Source organism: Hemitrygon akajei, chromosome 18 (genome assembly GCF_048418815.1).
Source record: "Hemitrygon akajei chromosome 18, sHemAka1.3, whole genome shotgun sequence".
In the NCBI taxonomy this organism is placed as follows: Eukaryota; Metazoa; Chordata; class Chondrichthyes; order Myliobatiformes; family Dasyatidae; genus Hemitrygon; species Hemitrygon akajei.
In genome coordinates, this window is record NC_133141.1 from 9,210,860 (window position 1) to 9,233,346 (window position 22,487).

At 40.0% G+C, this 22,487-nt stretch overlaps 1 protein-coding gene across 7 annotated transcripts in view; it reads left to right on the forward strand.

Moving 5' to 3' along the window:
- The window catches only part of LOC140741057 (protein TANC2-like), a 712,173-nt gene that overhangs the window by 464,824 nt on the left and 224,862 nt on the right, over nt 1-22,487 (forward strand). For all 7 annotated transcript variants that reach the window (XM_073070734.1, XM_073070733.1, XM_073070735.1 and 4 more), the window contains one exon: nt 1,977-2,240. In XM_073070734.1, the coding sequence (XP_072926835.1) occupies nt 1,977-2,240 (264 nt within the window). The remainder of the gene's footprint in view (nt 1-1,976; nt 2,241-22,487) is intronic.

The window sequence follows — 22,487 nt, forward strand, 5'->3', positions numbered from 1 at the left end:
TTTTGTCTCCTGCTATACTACTTGAGAGTAATTCTTAAGTAATGATGTGAACTGAGTTAAAAGCAGTTCTGAGCTTTATATATAAATCTGGCCTATCACTTAAAGGGAAGTCCTATGACAAAGCAGCAGATAGTTAGATGATAGACTGAATTGTTCATTGCTGTGAACTAGGGGAAAAGAAATTCAAGGTCTGGAGAATCCGCTTTAGAAAATTCTTATATTTCTCTAAAATGGGTTCCAGTTAATGTTTTTACAAGTCACTTTATTGAAGAGTTAGTATAATTAACACACATGGGAAAACTGCAGGTAACAGACCCTTGGTAACAATGGTATGTTTCTGCTCTATAGGTGGCAGTCTGCAGTGGAATTCTGCACGTTAAATAGAGTCAATTAAGAAGGGGAGGTGTACATGGTTTTACTAATCAGATGAACTATATTCACAAGAATTGTTGTTCGAACTCTATCTTGGAAGGTACAATGAGCTAGATCATTGTCTTTTGTACTGTATTATATTTGTGCTGTATTACTGCAGTGGATATCTTTTACAGATAAGCAGATTATTCTAAAGGATAATTGACAGTGAACTAGATCATTATTTCCTTCAACTCTAGACACAGATTCATGAGGAAGAAATTTGTAGGGTGCACCACTACCACTAAGTTATTGGAACTAGATCACTTATTGTAATGAAATTAGGTTATCCTTCCAAGTGACCTGACACCCATACCTTTCCACCATTTACACAGCACAGTTGAAGAGTGTGATGGAATATTCTTCACTTGCCTGGGATGAGTACAGCTCTAATAATAGTTAAAAGCCTCTATGCTATCCAGTCAAAAACAGCCTGCTTAGCTGATACCCATTAGGCACACTAACTCTCATTACCTCCAACACTAGATCACAGGAGTTGCAGTGCTACCATCTACAAAACACCCTGAAGCTACTTCCTGAGATCTCCAACAGCACCTCCCTAAGCTTTGACCTGTAATCCTAAGAAAGGCAAAGAAACACCCATAGAAATACAAGCAACTACAATTTCTCCAAGTCTTACCACTATGATATGGAAATATATTCTAAATTGGCTTTAAATCCTGGAACTTCCTATACAACAACATTGGAAGGTACATCTCCTTGAAGGACTGCAGCATTTCTCCAACACCAGTGGTCGTTCTCTTCTTCTTGGGCTCTTAGCTCCCAGTGGAGCATAGGCTATTGATGACCTCATATCTCCATCATCCAAAGTCAATGGTATGGTTGGAGTTCATCGATGCCTTTGTAATCCAAGCACCAGTGGTACCAGATATATATATATATATATATATATATAGTCCATCTGAAGCTGATGCAGAAGGTTACAAGCTGTTTCCCATAAAATAAAAGTAGAGTGGAACTTTAAACTTAATGCCAGCACAAACTGGGATTGTCGGTATATTTTTGTGCAACACTGCTGTAGAATGAAGCCAGCAACCATGTGTTGCTACCATTGGCTAAGTCTGTCTCATCACTGCCCTGGTGGACTCATAGAGCTCAACCTGTCACTGCTGCTTTCTGCAGGCATCCCAGCTCTTTAGCTCAGAAGTCTTCTCCTTGAGCCTGTGCATCAGTGTTTTATCTTGATAAAAAGCATAGTTATTCCTATTTTTTAAAATATTTTTTCCACAGGGTCCAAATTTGATCTTTACAAGCAGCTACCACCACTGATCTTAGACAGCTGGTGGGCCTGAGACAGTGGACTCACTCATTGTCAAAGCAATGCTGTTGGTGAAAACACTGGGCTTGGCTGAGACAGACCCTATGTTGGGTTGGAAAGGAGGTTCAAGGAGCTATTTCAGTGGTCTGCACTGGAGCCACAGGGAAACAAATGGCTTAGTTCAGGGCAATGGAAGACTGTCCAGTAAAATTATAATTAATTCTGAGTACTATTAACTTTCATCCTTAACATATTCTTTTTTTCCCCCAAATCTTCTAATTTGTAGCAACTTTGACAAGTTATTCAGAAAACGTGGACCGATCCAAATATGGCGGGGAAAGCAGTAAGGAATCAAGTTCCAGAGCGAATGTTAAACCTTGGCATGGTCAGAAATCTGCCATGGATTCCTGTTTGTATCGAGTGGATGAAAATATATCGGGTTCCACATTCAGCTTGAATAAATTCCCGGAAAGAAATTTGGAGACTGTCTCATCTCAATCCGTTCACTCGATTCCTCTCTATTTAATGCCTCGACCAAATTCTGTAGCAGGTAAGAATGTAGATTTGGTTTCTTTAATAACTTAAAATGAATTATCTGATTATCAATGTTTCTATCTTGATGACTTTGTGGTGTTTCATAAAGTCATAGATAAGTACAGTACAGAAACAGGCCTTTCAGCCCATCTAATTCATGCTGAGGCATTTAAACTGCCTACTCCCATTGACCTGCACCCAGACCATAACCTTCCATACCCCTACCATCCATGTACCTATCTAAAATTCACTTAAATGTTGACATTGAGCTTGCATGCACCGTTCGTGTTGGCAGCTCATTACACACTATCACGACCCTCTGAGTGAAGAAGTTCCCCTTCATCTTTTCACCTTTCACTCTTAACCAATGGTCTCTCATTGTAGTCCCACCCAACCTCAGTGGCAAAAGCCTGTTTGCATTTATCCTATCTACACCCCTCATAATTTTGTACACCTCTTTGTGTTTTCACTCTCAATAGCTAAGTACAGTATAGTGAGATGGTGACTTCAATTGATTGGACCTCTACCTGGAAATGCGATCTAATAAATATTCAGCTGAAGCTGAAAGTCCACATGCTTCGAGCAGCCCTGAGAAAGGGTTTGTGTTTTATCATTAACTATTGGCCTTTTAAAATATATGATGTTGGCACTGCGGTACCATATTCTTAAGCTTGCCCTGCAAGATTTTTATACATATTGACTTTTTATAGTAACAGCTGATAGTCTAATAATTTAATACTACAGCTCAGTAAATTTCGAATGCTCTTTAATTTGATAAATTGGCTCATGTTATGACTTTGCAACTTTAATGTGCCAGTACAAAAATAAATGGTTACCTCTTGCTGGCAAGTATTTTGTTTTTGTATATATAATCAAAGATGAAAATGAATTGATCATTTGATTTACTTCAAGGTTTAAGGCATATCTGTTTGAAGTGTCTTACAGAATAAATTACAGACTGAAATGTAATTTTAGAACTAACTGTGATTTATAGGAGTAAACTGTGTCCTTTCTGCAGTTTTTTGATGTTAAATAAGTCATAATACAGCCTATTGGATGTTTCCTGCTGGTATTTGCTTAGGAAGTGTAAATAACCTTTTTATGTATTTGTACAAGGAATTTGATTCATGTTTTAGTTGGTTAAGTTCTGCCCTTTCTTTCAAAAGCTTCAAATGTAAATTATGTTTTACTTGATTTTTGTCACTGTAGGGCTTGTAGTTCATGACTTTCTGTAAGTCTTTCAAATACACTTGTTACCTATTTGAATATAAAAAAATTAATATAGAATTCATTACTTTTGCTAATCTTTAACTGAAGCAGATGAGATGTTTATGAAGTTTTTGAATTAGTTCCTTTTTGATTCTCTCAGTAATAACTTGCTATAAATAGTTCTACATTGTTGGTAAAAATTATTCTCAAAATCAGAAGTGAATATTAAATTGCTAAGTGCCATATTGTTCAATTTTTCTCACTTTGGCTCCTCAGACTGCTTATTGCTTCCTTATGATTTTAGTAGTTAGAATGATAGGGTTATAAAAAACTCATAGAGACATAGAAAACTACAGCACAGAAACAGGCCCTTTGGCCCATCTAGTCCATAACCCACCATTTAAGCTGACTCTTCCCATCAACCTGCACCTGGACTATAGCCCTCCATACCCCTCCCATCCATGTACTTATCCAATTTTCTCTTAAATGTTGAAATCAAATGCTCATCCACCACTTGTGCTGGCAGCTCATTCCACACACTCACAATCCTCTTGAGTTAAGATGTTTCTACTCATGTTCCCTTTAAACATTTCACCTTTCACCCTTAGCCCATGACCTCTAGTTATAGTCCCACACAACCTCAGCGGAGAAACCCTATCTATACCCCTCATAATTTTGTATACCTTCATCAAATCTCCCCTCAATCTTCTACATTTTAGGGAATAAAGTTCAAACCTATTCAATCTTTCCTTATAACTCAGGTCTTCCAGTCCCAGCAACATCCTTGTAAATTTTCTCTGTACTCTTTTGATCTTATTTACAGCTTTCCTGCAGGTAAGGTGACCGAACCTGCACCTAATACTCCAAATTAGGCCTCACCAGCATCTTATACAACTTCAACATACATAACATCCCAACTCAAACACATAATACTTTGAGATTTATGAAGGTGAATGTATCAATAGCTTTCTTTACAACCCTATCTACCTGTGATGCCACTTTCAATTAATTATAGATCTGTTTTCCCAGATCACTCTGTGCTACCACACTCCTCGGTGCCTTACCACTCACCATGTAAGTCTTACCCTGGTTGATCCTCCCAAAGTGCAACACTTGTCTGCATTAAATTCTGTCTGCCATTTTTCAGCCCATTTTTCCAGCTGTTTGAGATCCCACTGCAAGCTTTGATAGTCCTTCTCACTGCTCACTACACCCCCAATCTTGGTGTCATCTGCAAATCAGCTGATCCAGTTCACCACATTCATTCAGATTGTTAATATATTGACGAACAACAATGGACCCAGAACTGATCCCTGTGGCACACAACGAGTCACCGGCCTCCAGTCAGAGAGGCAACCCTCAACTACCACTCTCTGGCTTCTCCTACAAAGCCAATGTCTAATCCAATTTTTACCTAATCTTGAATGCCAAGCAACTGACCATTCCTGACCAACCTCCCATGTGGAACCTTGTCAAATGCCTTGCTGAAGTCCGTGAAGGTTCTTGACACTCTTTCTTGATAATTTCTTTTGGTGTATTCACTTTGTTGTGGAAGATTGCTTTTCTTTTGTTACTTGCCTCAGGTGAAAAACATCAACTAATTACTCGAATGCCTACTAATCAGACAAACTAATAATTTAATCAGATATTAGCTGATATTTTAGCTTGGGTATTGTATGCTGTCTGAGCTCCAGGCAAGAATCATCTAAAAGAAAAGGATATTTTAGTAGTCTGTTAAAGAATGATTTTGTTGATTGTAAGCCGTTAGAAGGATTTTCAGAAGGCATAGATTTTTTTGTGTGGAAAAAATCTGTTTTTGAAAAGAAGATCTTTCAGGCAAACTTATTGGCAGTAACACAGAAAAACTGGAGATTATATGGAGTTACTGAAATGTGGAGTTACTCTGCCCACAGCATCCTGAAGAAGGAGAGAGGACCAAAAAAGTTATTCACGCACATTGTTTAAAGTGGAATTTGTTCCAACTACTAATAAGATCTGAACATTTATTGGAGAATTGTTTTGGAAAATGAGTGATTGGAGTTTATCTTCAATTGGGCTTTGACAGCCATATCAATAAGTCTGGATAAGAGAGATATTTTCAAAACTTGTGAAGGTTTCACCTTATGAAGCCTTAAGTTATTAGAAATTGTGTTAAAAAAGTTTAATAAGCTTCAAGAATTAATGAGTAAAAAAGCTTAACGTTTATGTTACGTTCCCCGTAACTGGGTGACTTACCAGCAAAGATAGAGAGGTCTGCTGAAGTCTGATGCTACTATTTTCAAACGTTTTTATTTATAAAGGGGCACAAACGTATGGTTAATACAAAACATTCAGATCATATACGTCGTCAATACTCAATTTAAAGCACAGGTATAGTAATAATCAATCAGAAATAAGCTCTATCATTGTCTAGGGGATAATACTGAGTCCAATGGAAATATAAAAGTCACTCATAAATCTGCAGGCTTTTCCGTTTGGGAACCGCTGGCATTTCACGTGTTGGAGAGAGATATTGGTGAGAGAAAGGAACATTTACCCGTTGTCTTTGCAAAGCAAATCCCTGTTGTTAGTTAAAAACGGTTTTTCCTTTGGTTTCAGCCACAGACTCCCGATCTGGAATCTAACGCACGTGGCTTCCTTCAAAATGGCTTCCCGCTCCGACGGGAAGCACTATCGTGTCTTCTTAGTGTGTCTCCTTGGTGCGTCTGAGGGGCCGCCTCGGCAGCCCACCTTTTATCGGGACTTGCAGGGTTGTAGCTGTCAATCAGGGTGGGGTGTGGCAATCTTTGCCCATCACCCAGCCCACGTTGCCCTGAGGGTTTGCACTTGGTCCAATCCCCATTCCACAAAGGTGTCTCCAAGAGACAATGGCCATGTCCGTGGCTTTTGTCTGGCTGAGAGGCCAGACCACATTCCAAACCTTAAGGCTTCTCTCTTATTTTCCTGAGTCCAATTTCAGCACGTCGCTCTCTCTCGGGTCATTGACCCCCCCTTCACTAGGGCTCTTGCGATTCTCACAAAGGAGGGGGCTGGGGTCATAACATTTAAAAGAAATATGATAGTTATCCCTGAAATACTGAAATCACGCCAGCAAAGAAAGTAATGCCTATTGTAGACATAAACCTGGTCGTAAATAGAACTTCCTAATAACTTTTAAGCACAATAAAGAGTCATAAATTAATTCTATGCAGATAACCAAAACCTTGGGCATGCTAGTGAATTAGTATGGTTGAATGTGACTTTCTATTCATGATATCTCAGAATCAGAATCAGAATCAGGTTTATTATCACCGGCGTGTGACGTGAAGTTTGTTAACTTAGCAGCAATCCATAATATAGAAGAGAAAAAAAAATAATAAGTCTATAAGTAAATCAATTACAGTATATGTATATTGAATACATTTAAAAATGTACACAAAACAGAAGTAGTGTATATTAAAAAAAAGTGAGGTAGTCCAAGGGTTCAATGTCCATTTAAGAATCGGATGGCAGAGGGGAAGAAGCTATTCCTGAATCGCCGAGTGTGTGCCTTCAGGCTTCTGTACCTCCTTCCTGACGGTAACAGTGAGAAAAGGGCATGTCTTGGGTGCTGGAGGTCCTTAATAATGGACACTTCCTGTCTGAGACACCACTCCTTGAAGATATCCTGGGTACTTTGTAAGCTAGTACCCAAGATAGATCGGACTAAATTTACAACCCTCTGCAGCTTCTTTCGGTCCTGTGCAGTATTCCCCCCATACCAGACAGTGAAGTAGCCTGTCAGAATACTCTCCATGGTACATCTAGAGAAGTTTTTGAGTGTATTTGTTGACATGCCAAATCTCTTCAAGCTCCTAATGAAGTATAAGCCACTGTTTTGCATTGACATGTTGAGACCAGATTGGATCCTCTAAGTTCTTGACACCCAGGAACTTGAAACTGCTCACACTCTCCACTTCTGATCCCCCTATGAGGATAGGTATGTGTTTCTTCGTCTTACCCTTCCTGAAGTCCACAATCAGCTCTTTCATCTTACTGACATTGAGTGCCAGGTTGTTGCTGTGATACCTCTCCACTAGTTGGTATATCTCACTTCTGTATGCCCTCTCGTCACCACCTGAGATTCTACCAACAATGGTTGTATAGTCAGCAAATTTATAGATGGTATTTGAGCTATGCCTAGCCACACAGTCATGTGTATATAGAGAGTAGAGCATTGGGCTAAGCACACACCCCTGGGGTGCACTAGTGTTGATCGTCAGTGAGGAGGATATGTTATCACCAATTCGCACAGATTGTGGTCTTCCGGTTGGGAAGTTGAGGATCCAATTGCAGAGAGAGGTACAGAGGCTCAGGTTCCATAACTTCTCAATCAGGATTGTGGGAATGATGGTATTAAATGCTGAGCTATAGACGAGGAACAGCATCCTGACACAGGTGTTGGTGTTGTCTAGGTGGTCTAAAGCTGTGTGAAGAGCCATTGAGATTGCATCTGCTGTTGACCTATTGTGGCAGTAGGTAAATTGCAGTGGGTCAAGGTCCTTGCTGAGGCAGGAGTTCAGTCTGGTCATGACCAGCCTCTCAAAGCATTTTATCACTGTCAATGTGAGTGCTACCGGGTGATAGTCATTAAGGCAGCCCACGTTATTCTTCTTAGGCACTGGTATAATTGTTGCCTTTTTGAAGCAAGTGGAAACTTCTGCCCGTAGCAGTGAGAGGTTGAAAATGTCCTTGAATACTCCCTCCAGTTAGTTGGCACAGGTTTTCAGAGTCTTACCAGGTACTCCACTGGGACCTTTTGCCTTGTGAGGGTTCACTCTCTTTAAAGACAGCCTAACATCGGCCTCTGAGACAGAGATCACAGGGTCATCAGGTGCAGCAGGGATCTTCGCATACTCTCAGGGATCATACACACTCTACATAGCAGTTTCCACTTTTACTCAGTCTGTGTAGAGAAATGAGTAGCAAATGCTCTTTTCAGTTCAAGAAGATTTGGAAATTATTTTTACAAAGGTTATATAATGAGCTTCCAGGTATTTGTGTTAGGGGGTCACAAAATTGAACTTGGTCACCAGAAAGATTGTATTAATTGCATTGAAAATAGCTTAGGTATTTGATGTGTGAAGTTTGATGTTTTTCTGAGAAGCGTGTAAATCCGGAGATTTGACCAGTTACATGAATCTGCAGAACATTAGGTGTTTCATACCTACAACATAGAAACATCAGTCATCCATGTAACTTTCAAAAAGTGCCAGCTAAAATTAGCCACACAGGTGGAAGCACATCTTAATGTGTTCCACTCACTGCAGTTGTGCAAAGTTTAAAAACATGGACTCTCGTTTGGCATTTCTGCAATCTGCTAAGAAATCATTGGAGACTGACTGACGATTCGAGAAATTGTTGCTAAGTCTCACTGCCTCTGTAGGTGAGATGCACTGCCGTGCCTCCAATAGCATTAGCTAATCATGGGCATTTCTGTAGTGGTCCAGTCAGTTGGTTGCTCCAGTTGCATGCTTTGAGCAACCAGAGCCACATGCAAGTTTTGAGCTGTTAAGTTGCTGAGAAGGGATTAAAAAGAGGTGATTAAGAAGTGTAAAAGAGCAACTGAACTGCAAAGTTGGAATGGTTGTTTGGGGGGGGGGTGCTGAGATTGAGTGTGTGAGAGCAGTAAGAGCGATTGGGGATCAAAGGGGAAGTAATATCCCTCTAAATATTCCTCTAATATCCCCCTTGAACTTTCCACCCCTTACCTTAAAGCCATGTCCTCTTGTGTGGAGCAGTGGTGCCCTGGGGAAGAGGCGCTGGCTGTCCACTCTATCTATTCCTCTTAATATCTTGCACACCTCTATCATGTCTCCTCTCATCCTCCTTCTCTCCAAAGAGTAAGGCCCTAGCTCCCTTAATCTCTGATCATAATCCATACTCTCTAAACCAGGCAGCATCCTGGTAAATCTCCTCTGTACCCTTTCCAATGCTTCCACATCCTTCCTGTACTGAGGTGACCAGAACTGGACACAGTACTCCAAGTGTGGCCGAACCAGAGTTTTATAGATCTGCATCATTACATTGCGTCTCTTAAACTCTATCCCTCGACTTATGAAAGCTAACACTCCATAAGCTTTCTTAACTACCCTATCTACCTGTGAGGCAACTTTCAGGGATCTGTGGACATGTACCCCCAGATCCCTCTGCTCCTCCACACTTCCAAGTATCCTGCCATTTACTTTGTACTCTGCCTTGGAGTTTGTCCTTCCAAAGTGTACCACCTCACACTTCTCTGGGTTGAACTCCATTTGCCACTTCTCAGCCCACTTCTGCATCCTATCAATGTCTTTCTGCAATCTTCGACAATTCTCTACACTATCGACAACACCACCAACCTTTGTGTCGTCTGCAAACTTGCCAACCCACCCTTCCACTCCCACATCCAGGTCATTAATAAAAATCACGAAAAGTAGAGGTCCCAGAAGCAATCCTTGTGGGACATCACTAGTCACAACCCTCCAATCCAAATGTACTCCCTCCACCACGACCCTCTGATTCCTGCAGACAAGCCAATTCTGAATCTACGTGGTCAAACTTCCCTGGATCCCATGCTTTCTGATTTCAGAATAAGCCTACTGTGTGAAACCTTGTTAAATGTCTTACTAAAATCCATGTAGATCACATCCACTGCACTACCCTCATCTATATGCCTGGTCACCTTCTCAAGGAACTCTATCAGGCTTGACCTGCCCTTCACAAAGCCATGCTGACTGTCCCTGATCAGACCATGATTCTCTAAATGCCCATAGATTCTGTCTCTAAGAATCTTTTCCAACAGCTTTCCCACCACAGACATAAAGCTCATCGGTCTATAATTACCCAGACTATCCTTACTACCGTTTTTGAACAAAGGGACAACATTCGCCTCCCTCCAATCCTCCAGTACCATTCCTGTGGACAACGAGGACATAAAGATCCTAGCCAGAGGCTCAGCAATCTCTTCCCTTGCCTCGTGGAGCAGCCTGGGGAATATTCCATCAGGCCCCGGGGACTTATCCGTCCTAATGTATTTTAACAATTCCAACACCTCTTCTCCCTTAATATCAACATGCTCCAGAACATCAACCTCACTCATATTGTCCACACCGTCATCAAGTTCCCTCTCATTGGTGAATACCAAAGAGAAGTATTTAATGAGGACCTTGCTCACTTCTACAGCCTCCAGGCACATCTTCCCACCTTTTTCTCTAATCGGTCCTATCTTCACTCCTGTCAACCTTTTGTTCTTCACATAATTGAAGAATGCCTTGGGGTTTTCCTTTACCCTACCCGCCAAGGCCGTCTCATGTCCCCTTCTTGCCCTCCTCAGCCCCTTCTTAAGCTCCTTTCTTGCTACCCTATATTTCTCAATAGACTCATCTGATCCTTGCTTCCTAAACCTCACGCATGCTGCCTTCTTCCATCTGACTAGATTCTCTACCTTACTTGTCACCCATGGTTCCTTCACCCTACCATTCTTTATCTTCCTCACCGGGACAAATTTATCCCTAACGCCCTGCAAGAGTTCCCTAAACAGCGACCACATGTCCATAGTACATTTCCCTGCAAAAACATTATCCCAATTCGCACCTGCAAATTCTAGCCTTATAGCCTCATAATTTGCCCTTCCCCAGTTAAAAATTTTCCTGTCCTCTCTGATTCTATCTTTTTCCATGATAATGTTAAAGGCCAGGGAGCGGTGGTCACTGCCCCCCGGATGCTCACCCACTGAGAGATCTGTGACCTGACCCGGTTCATTACCTAATACTGGATCTAGTATGGCATTCCCCCTAGTCGGCCTGTCAACATACTGTGACAGGAATCCATCCTGGACACACTCAACAAACTCTGCCCTGTCTAAGCCATTGGAACTAATCAGGTGCCAATCAATATTAGGGAAGTTAAAGTCACCCATGATAACAACCCTGTTATTTTTGCACCTTTCCAAAATCTGCCTCCCAATCCGCTCCTCGGTATCTCTGCTGCTACCAGGGGGCCTATAGAATACTCCCAATAGAGTAACTGTTCCCTTCCTGTTCCTGACTTCCACCCATACTGACTCTGCTACATTACCCACCCTTTCTGTAGCTGTAATAGTATCCCTGACCAGTAATGCCACCCCTCCTCCCCTCCCCCCCATCCCTTTTAAAGCAGGGAATTGAGATATTCCAGGAGTATCAATATTCCAGGAAATATTCAATATTCCAGGAATATTGAGAATCCATTCCTGCCCTGGTGCCAGCCAAGTCTCTGTAATGGCCACTATATCATAATTCCATGTATGTATCCAAGCTCTCAGTTCATCACCTTTGTTCCTGATGCTTCTTGCATTGATGTACACGCACTTTAGCTCTTCTACCTTACTACCTTTACACTCTTTATTCTGTTTCTCTTTCCTCAAAGCCTCTCTATATGTTAGATCTGGCTTTACTCCATTGCATTATACTTGCAGCTCTCGCATGACCTTTATCCTCCTCCATCTTACCATCTGCTCGAACACTCTGGTTCCCCTCACCCTGCAAATCTAGTTTAAACCCCCTGGAGCAGCACTAGCAATCCTTCCCGCAAGGATGTTAGTCTCCCCCCCCCCCCAGTTCAGGTGCAACCAGTCCCTTCGGAAAAGGTCCCACCTTCCCTGGAACAAAGCCCAATTGTCCAGAAGCATGAAGCCCTCCCTCCTGCACCAACTCCTTAGCCATGTATTTAGCTGCATTATCTTCCTATTTCTAGCCTCACTAGCACATGGCATCGGTAGCAATCCTGAGATTGCAACCCTGGAGGTCCTGTCCTTCAACTTTGCACCCTACTCCCTAAATTGTCTTTTCAGGACCTCCTCCTTCTTCCTATCCGCATCATCGGGCCGTACATGGACCACGACATCTGGCTGCTCACCCTCCCTCTTGAGAATACTGAGAACTCGATCTGAGATATCACGGACTCTGGCATCAGGGAGGCAACAGACCATCCGGGATTCTCGATCTCTTCCACAGAACCTCTTATTTGTCCCCCTAACTATCGAATCCCCTACCACTACTGCTCTCCTCTTTTCCCTCCTTCCCTTCTGAGCTGAGGGTCCAGTCTCGGTGCCAGAGACGCAACCACTGCAACTTGTCCCTGGTAGGTTCTCCTCACCAACAGTATCCAAAATGGTATACTTATTATTGATGGGAAAGGCCACAGGGGTTCTCTGCTCATTCTGTCTATTCCCCTTCCTTCTCCTGACAGTCACCCAGCTACCTGACTCTTAAGGGTGACTATCTCCCTGTAACTCCTGTTTATTTCTGCCTCTGCCTCTCGAATGATCTGAAGTTCATCCAGCTCCAGTTCCCTAACTCAGTTTGTCAGGAGCTGCAGCTGGATGCACCTTTTACAGGTGTAGTCATCAGCCCCGACTTCCCACATACTGCAAACGGAGCACTGGACTGCCCTAACTGCTGCCTCCATTACCTACTTCTAAGCTAATTAGATTAATTAAAGGAGTTTAACTGGCCTTAACTGACTGGGATCAAGCTCGTCCTCAGCCTCTGCTCGCTGAAGCCTCTCAAGCCAAAGCCTTCCTACTCTGAAGAAATGACAGCTTCTTCTCAATCTGCTCGCTTTTTAAACTCTCCCGCTGCCTCATGGGCAGACTTCTTTTTTTTAAATTTTTAAATTTTTTTTATTGGTTTTTTTAATGCATTTTCTACATCACTACAGATAGAAAAAAATCCCCAAACCAAAATGAAGAAAATTAATACAGTGCAAAAATAAACATACAATAATAATATAATACAAAAAAGATCATTGAGAAAGCACCCAAATTGAAGTCATGTAAAGTTAGTATCCTCCCCAAGCCCCGCAACAAAGAAAACTCCAGACCAACCACAACACAATATAGAGAATATAAATCAGGACATTCAAACCCCCAAAACTGTAAATACACTTGAAAACAGAAGATAATAATGCCTACTACCAAAAAAAAAGAACTGAAAGCAAGGGACCGAAAAAAGAAACCTTAATTAAGAGGAAGGTTATGAAAGTACTCAATAAAAGGTCCCCAGACCTTATGGAACTTTATATCCAAATTAAGAACTGAATAATGAATTTTTTCAAGGTCTAAGCATGACATAATATCATTAAGCCATTGAGCATGCGTGGGCGGGGCAACATCTCTCCATCTAAGGAGGATTAGACGTCTAGCCAGTTGAGAAGCAAAAGATAGTATTCGACACTTAGTCGAACTCAAACGTATATCTGTCTCACCCAAAAAACCAAACAAAGGAATTAAAGGGTTAGGTTCTAAGTGGTGATTCAGAATATAGGATAAAGTTATGAAGACATCGTTCCAAAATTTCTCTAAGCTAGGACAGGACCAGTACATATGAATAAGAGAGGCCTCGCCCCTTTTGCATTTATCACAAAGAGGACTAATATTAGGGTAAAATTGAGATAATTTAGATTTAGACATATGGGCTCTATGAACAATCTTAAATTGTAAAAGGCAATGGCGAGCACAAAGAGAGGTTGAATTAACCGATTTGAGAATCGAGTCCCAAGTCTCATCGGATAAAGAGATATTTAAATCATGCTCCCAAGCCATTCTAATTTTATCCACAGGGGCACGCCGTAAGAATGCTAATTTATCACGAATAAATGATATTAAACCTTTACCCAGTGGATTAATAGAAATAAATAAATCCATAACATTTTTCTCAGGCATTTCAGGGAAGTTAGGAATTAAAGGATTAATAAAGTGTCTAATTTGGAGATATCTAAAAAAAAATGGGCATTAGGCAGATTGAACTTAGCAGAGAGCTGTTGAAAAGATGCAAAGCGATTATCAATAAAAAGATCTTCAAAATGTCTAATGCCCTTCCTATACCAATCATGGAATGTTAAATCATACATAGTAGGTAAAAAAAATTATGTAAGATTATGTAAGATAGGACTAGAAGAGGAAAAACCATAGAAACCATAACATTTCCTAAACTGAGCCCATATTCGCAAAGTGTGTCTAACAAGAGGATTAACAATTAATCTAGACAAACTACTAGGGAGTACAGAGCCAAGAAGTGCAGAAGTAGATAAATCTTTAGTGGAACTCAACTCCATTGCCACCCAATTAGGGCACTCGGGTTGGCTATGGAAAAAAGACCAAAAGGTAGCACAACGTATGTTAGCTGCCCAATAATATAAACAAAAGTTAGGTAAAGCCATGCCACCCTCTTTTTTAGATTTTTGAAGATAAACTTTATTAATTCTGGAACGCTTATTCTTCCACAGATATGACAAAATAATAGAGTCTAAGGAATCAAAAAAAGTTTTAGGAATAAAAATTGGGATTGATTGAAATAAATATAAAAATTTAGGGAGAACATACATTTTAACAACATTAATACGACCTACCAAAGACATAGATAGAGGTGACCATTGTGACAGACTCTGTTGTAGTATATAAAAGATTGGCAAAATTTTCACGAAAATGAACTTTAAACTTCCTTGTAACTGTAATCCCAAGATAAGTAAATTGATTATGAACTATTTTAAAAGGGAGGTCTCGAAATGCTAATTCTTGTGCTTCTTTATTAATTGGGAAAAGTTCACTCTTATGTAAATCAAGTTTATAGCCAGAAAACTGGCTAAACTGATCAAGAAGTGAGAACATTGGAGGTAAGGATGTGGACGGATTTGAAAGAAAAAGTAATAAGTCATCAGCATAAAGAGAAACTTTATGCTCAACACCCCCCCTCCAAACCCCGGTCAATTCAGGACAGCTTCGAAATGCTATCGCCAAAGGTTCTATAGCCAAATCAAAGAGAAAGGGACTTAAGGGGCATCCTTGACGGGTGCCACGTTTGAGGTTAAATAACTGGGATTTCAGAAAATTAGTCAAAACAGAGGCAGTAGGACACAGATACAGCAATTTGATCCAAGAGATAAAACTTTGACCGAAGTCAAATTTTTCTAAAACTGCAAAAAGGTAGTTCCACTCTATACGATCAAATGCTTTCTCCGCATCGAGGGAAATAACACATTCAGGAATCCCAGTTGAAGGTGAATATAAAATGTTAAATAAACGCCGAATATTAAAAAAAGGAAGACGGTTTTTAATAAAACCAGTTTGATCATCAGAAATAATAGAGGGAATAATATAAGCCAAAACTTTGGCCAAGATTTTAACATCAACATTAAGCAAAGAAATCGGCCTGTACGAGGAACACTCTGTTGGGTCTTTACCCTTTTTTAATAAAAGAATAATAGATGCCTCATTAAAAGAGGGTGGCAATTTACCATAATTAAACGAGTCAGATAGTACTGAGAGTAACTGAGGAGAAAGAAGTGAAGAGAATGATTTATAAAATTCTACGGGGAACCCATCAGGTCCAGGAGATTTCCCTGAAGACAATGCAGAAATTGCAGAAGATATTTCTTCTGATGATATAGGCGCATTAAGTTTGACTTTAAAATCAGATGAAAGCGAAGGAATATTCAGATTATTTAAAAAAAGATCAACAGACATATTCTCATTCAGAGATTCAGAGGAATAAAGTCGAGAGTAAAAATTTTTAAATGCGTCATTGATTTCTAAGTGATCCGATGTTCCGGATCTTTGTAATATGTTGTTTAGCTTTAGAACGCCTCAGCTGATTAACTAGAAATTTACCAGATTTGTCACCATGAATATAAAAGCAACTCTTAAGTTTCAAGAAGTTGGCGTTCAACAGGTTGAGTAGACAAAAGATTAAATTTAGTTTGAAGTTCTACACGCTTCTTGTATAATTCAGGATTCTTAGTTTGAGCATACAGTTGATCTAATTCTTTAATCTGATTAATGAGGTCTAATCGATCTGTACAGGACTTTCTATTAAGATTTGCTGTATAGGAGATTATTTGACCCCTCAAATATGCTTTCATGGCACCCCAGACAATCTGGGATGACATTTCAGATGACGTATTGGTGTTAAAATAAAAGGTTATCTGATCCTTAATAAATTTTAGAAAATCATCATCCGATAATAAAGTCGAGTCAAGACGCCAGTGTTTATTCCTCTGAGGGAGACCAGGAAAATTTAAAGACAAAGTAATTGGGGCATGGTCAGAAATCAGTATACTCTGATAATCACAAGAATAGACAAATGGAATAAGTTGATTATCAAGTAAAAAATAGTCAATTCTAGTAAAGGTATGGTGAACATGTGAAACAAAAGAATAATCTCTCTCAGTAGGATGAAGGAAACGCCATATATCTCAGATACCTTAATTAGAAAGAAAAGAGTGAATAGCTAAGGCAGATTTAGTAGGTGATCTAGTAACAGAGGACGATCGATCCAAATTAGGATCTAACCAACAATTAAAATCGCCACCCAGTATAAGAGAGTATGAGTTTAAATCTGGTAGTGAGGAGAAAAAACGTTCAAAAAAATTAACATCATCAAAATTAGGAGCATACAGGTTTGCTAGTACAACTTTAGTATTATATAATTTACCAGGAACAATAATAAAACGGCCATTTGTATCAGATATCTTATTACGGAGTTCAAAAGGAATATTTGAATTAATAAGGATGGAAGCCCCCCTAGCTTTGGCGGCAAAGGATGAATGAAAATGCTGACCCGCCCACTTTGACAAAAGCCGAGAATTATCAAAACTACGAATATGAGTTTCTTGAAGGAAAGCAATGTCAGCTTTGAGTTGTTTAATATGAGAGAAGACCTTCCTTCTTTTAACAGGATGATTCAATCTCTTTACATTCCAGCTCACAAATTTAAGTGTATTAACCATTATCAATTGTTAGTGCATAGAAGGTAGCAGGCATATAAAAAATCAAGCAGCACAGTAACAGTCTGGGAGCAAAAATGTAAACATAGATCAGTAGAATCAAAACAGAGACATGTCCTGAATAAGAAGGGAAAACAAAAGAAACAGTGAGTAGTGTTGGAACTGGAGAACCCACCTCACCCTCGCAACCCAAAACTATACGGCTACTCAAAAAAGCAGCTAGCTCTACAAAAAAAATTAACCCAAAAATGACTTCCAGTTCCGTATCGTTAACAAAAGTTCCATATAAATAATATAGCAAATAATAGCTAATTTATGCACTAGAGAGCAGAATTACAAATAGGAACAACTTCAACAGAAAAAGTATAAAACTTAATACAAAAAAAAATCAGAAAAGAAAAATAAAACTAACCTACCCGCGAAAAATTATAAAAGATTGAAAGAAAAAAAAGGGGGGGGAAATGGGGAAATTATAAATTTAAAGAGAGTACTTATTAACCGTTTACAGAAAAAAAAAGCAAAACTTAAACTATAAATCAACCAACAGGGAGGCCTTCAATAAAAACTCCAAACCTCCAAAACAAGTTAAAATCAATTGTAGTTCTCTATAGATAAAGTTATACAGAAGTAAAATAGATTATATGAGTAAAATCTAAAAGTCCGCAGGGAAGCATTAAACTTAAATCATCTATTTAGAAAAAACGCACCAAGTCCAGGGAGAGATTAACTACAGCCCTTAGAGTTTCAATAGTTAATGTCTGAATTATTCAAGTAAAGTCTGAGTTCAGAAAAAATAACTTTACGTAGAGAAGTACTTATCAACCATTTTAGAAGGTCAGACCAGTTCCGAAGAAGACGAGATGGCTGGAAGACTTCCAACAAAAGCCTCAGCCTCCTTCTCTGATTTAAACCACTTATATTCTCCAGTAGTAAGCGTAATTCGAAGATCGGCTGGATTTCGGAGAGAGGGTCTGAATCCGCGATCAAAAAGCACTTTCATTACACCTTTAAACTCAGCACACATCTTCAGAACCTGGGGGGCATAATCCTCCACAAAACGAATGACCGTATTTTGAAAAACAAAAGTACCTCTGCGGCGTGCCTCCATAATCAAACGGTTTTTCACCTGGTATCGATGAAAGCATAAAATAACTGGCTGTGGACGGGAACCCAAAATTGCACGAGGAACATAAATCCTGTGAGCCCTTTCAAGCTCAGGTGGAGTCGGAAGAAATTCTTTCCCGAAAATCTCACAGAGAAAAGATGAAAAAAATTCAACGGAAGAGCCCTTTTCGGTGGCCTCTGGCAAACCAAGAATTCGTAGATTGCAACGTCTGCTCTGATTTTCAAGGTCCACCATTTTGGAAGAAAGTTTACTGTTCTTCTCCGCTAGGTTGGAGCAGGACGTTTCGAGATGTTGAACACGGCATTCTAAATCTTCAGAAGTTAAGTCAATGCGAGATAAATGTTCAGCATGGTCATCCACTCTGGCATTAATCTGATCCAATTTGGAATCCAGCTGGTTGAAAGAAGTTCTAAATTCAGTTTTAAAATCCGTTAAAGTATCTTGTCGATGTTGTTCCAAAATAGCGAGAATCTCAACCAACAGAGGCGTGGAAGTTTCCTTTTTCCCGATTTTAGTACTTTTGGTGGCCATTATAAGATAGATGTGTTCGCAGGCAGGTAAAAGAGAACTAATAAAATAACTAACTAAGGTTTAAGAAGGGAGACATATAGTGCAAAGATAGGAAGTATAACGGAGCAAAAGTTCGGAGTGACTAAACAATCGCCATCTTACCGGAAGATAGGCTGACTTCTGCGCGCTTGCGCAGTCGTGCCCCGTTCAAACTGCCGAAGAAATGACCCTACTCACAAGGTACAGTGTTTGAGTCTGAAATTTGATGCATCTTTTATATTTTCTTAATGTATATTCCAGATTCGAGAAAAATTCTGTTTTGATTTCAATGGCCACCTGCTAATACTTGTGCTTCATATCATCTTTGGTCCAGATGACTGCAGCTTTCCACTTCCTTGATCAGTATGTTGAGATTTGAATGTCAACATATTGATCAAGAACCTCTCGTGCAGCCATTTGGAATGCCACAACCATGCACAGATACATATTTTTAGTAGCGCTCTGGGTTAGTGGAGCTCTGATCCCAGTTTGTGGAGGAATGAAATAGCAATTGAGCCAGTAATTATCAGAAACCCTGCATAATTATTGAAGGGTTTCATTGCCTTTCACAATACTATTGAATATTTTGGTGTTTAAAATAAAATATTATGTCTTGAGTTTTGTTGGTATGAAAAGACCTAAATTAACCATGCACCCGAATTGAAGTGATCAGATTCCAAGCAAATGTTCCCTACGAGGTAAGGCATAGGAGACTAAAGAAGAGAAAGTTTAGTTTTAAAATCATATTGTGTTTATGTTTTGTTGTTTCACACTCATCGGCATTAACACAAAGAGAGCTGTGCTATCATGAAAAATCTGAAAGTAGAGCATTTAGCATGCTGAATCAGCACCTTGACATGAGCCCGTTAGAGTATTAGAGTTATACAGCATTGAGATAGACTCTTTAGTCCAACTCATCCAGACCAACCAAGGTGCCTAATTAGTCCAAGCCTATACATTCTCTCCTTATAATTCATGGACTCCATCCTTGTAATCGTTTCTGTACCCTCTGCAGCCTAACCACATGCTTACAATGATGTGACGACCAAAACTGTACACAATATTCCAAGTGCATTCTCACCAATGTCTTGTACAGATGTAACATGATGTCCTAATGTTTGTAATGTCTGATGACAACAAGCGTGCCAAATGCTGCCTTTACTGTTTTATTTTATTTGTTATGGAACACATTGCCTGAGAAGGTGATAGAGGCAATTTACTCTCATACAATTTAAGAATTATCTGGACAAACATTTAAATTACAAGGGATAGTAGTCTACGGCTTAATTGCTAGTAAATAGGATTAGTTTAGAAGAGCGCTTGATTGGTATAGAATCTATTGATGAGCCTATTTCTATGCTGTGTGCCACATGATGTAAAGATAGGAACAGCCATTGCTACTTCTCATTTTGCAAAAAAATGAAGTCATTGACAACTGTCATCACCAACAGTAAAATAAAGTAACTAAAACAACTGGGCCCAGAATGCACACACTGTTACGACTCATAGTCATTGAACACTACAGCACAGGAACAAGCCCTTCGGCTCATCAAATCTCTGCTGAACCATTAGTCTTCCTTGTCCCATCGACCTGCACCTAGACCATAGACCTTACCATACCCCTCCCATCCATGTACCTATCCAAATTTCTCTTAAATCTTGAAATCAAACCAGGATCCACCACTTGCACTGGCAGCTCATTCCATGCACTCACCACCCTTTGAACGAAGAAGCTTCCCCTCATGTTCCCCTTAAATGTTTCACCTTTCATCTTTACTCCTCATATTTTGTGCACCTCTATCCAATTTCCTCTCAATCTTCCATGTTCTAGGGTATAAAGTCATAACCTATTCAATCTTTCCCTAAAACACAGGTTCTCAAGTCCTGGCAACGTCCTTGTAAATGTTCACTGTACTCTATCAATTTTATTTACATCTTTCCTGTAGTTAAGTAACAAAACCTACACACAATGCTCCAAATTAGGCCTCACCAATGTCTTATACAATTTCATTATTACTTCCCAACTTCTGAACTCAGTACATTGATTTATGAAGACTAATATGCCAATAACTTTCTTCACAATCTTATATACCTGTGACCCCACCTTCAAGGAATTATGGACCTGTATTCCCAGATCCCTCTGTTCTATCGCACTCCTCAGTGCCCTACCGTTCACTGTGTAAGACCTATCCTGGTCGGTCCTCCCAAAGTGCAACACCAATCACTTGTCTGCAATTTTTCAGCCCATTTTTCCAGGTGGTCTAGATCCTGTTATGAGCTTTGATAGTCTTACTCACTGTCTACTACACTCCCAGTCATGGTGTCTTCTGCAAATTTTCTGATCCAGTTTATCACATTACCATCCAGATCATTGATATAGTTGACATATCCAGCACTGATCCCTGTGGCATACCACTAGCCACAGGCCTCCAATTAGAGAGGCAACCATCTACTACCACTCTCTGGCTTTTCCCACAAAGCCAATGTCTAATCCAATTAACTACCCCATCCTGAATGCCAAGTGACTGAACCTTCTTGACCAACCTATGTTGGACCTTGTCAAATGCCTGCTAACGTCCATGTAGACAACATCTATTACCTTGCCCTCTATCAGCTTTCCTGGTAACTTCTTCAACTAACTTTATAAGATTGGTTAGACATGACCTACCCCACACAAAACCATACAGACTATCCCTAATCAGTCCCCATCAGGCCAAATGCTGCTATATCTGGTCCCTTAGAATACCTTCCAATAACATTCCCACTACTGATGTCAGACTCACCGGCCTCTAATTTCCTGACTTGTTCTTAGAGCCTTGGGGATTTATCCACCCTGATTTGCCTCAGGATAGCAAACACCTCTTCCTCTGTAATCTGTATAGGGTCAGTGACCTTGCTGCCGCTTTGCCTCACTTCTATAGACTCTGTGCGTCTATCTCCTGAGTAAATACTGATGCAAAAAATCCATTTAAAATCTCCCCTATCTCTTCTGACTCCACAAATAGATAACTATTCTGATCTTCCAGAGGACCAATTTTCTCCCGTGCTGTCCTTTTGATCTTAACATATCTGTAGAATCCCTTAGGATCCTCCTTCACCTTGTCTGCTAGGGCACCCTCATGCCTTCTTTTAGCGCTCCTGATTTCCTCCTTAAGTGTTCTCTTGCATTTCTTATACTCCTCAAGTACCTATACCTGCTATGCACCTCCTTTTTCTTGACCAGAGCCTCAATATCTCTCAAAAACCAAGGTTCTCTTAATCTTTTATCCTTGCCTTTTGTTCTGACAGGCACATACAAACTCTGTACCCTCAAAATTTTACTTTGAATGTCTTCCACTTACCAAGTACACCTTTGCCAGAAAACAACCTGTCCCAATCCACACTTGCCAGATCCTTTAGAATCAGTTAGAATCTCAACCCGAGGACCAGACCTATCCTTTTCCATAATTACCTTGAAACTAATGGCATTGTCATCACTTTACAATTCAACCGCCAGGACTTAAGAACTTTTTAAAAGCTATTATTAATGCTTTTTGAGATAGTGATTTAGATGCATATCATATTTTTTTACTGAGTTAAGTATTGTATGTAATTAGTTTTGCTACAACAAGTGTATGG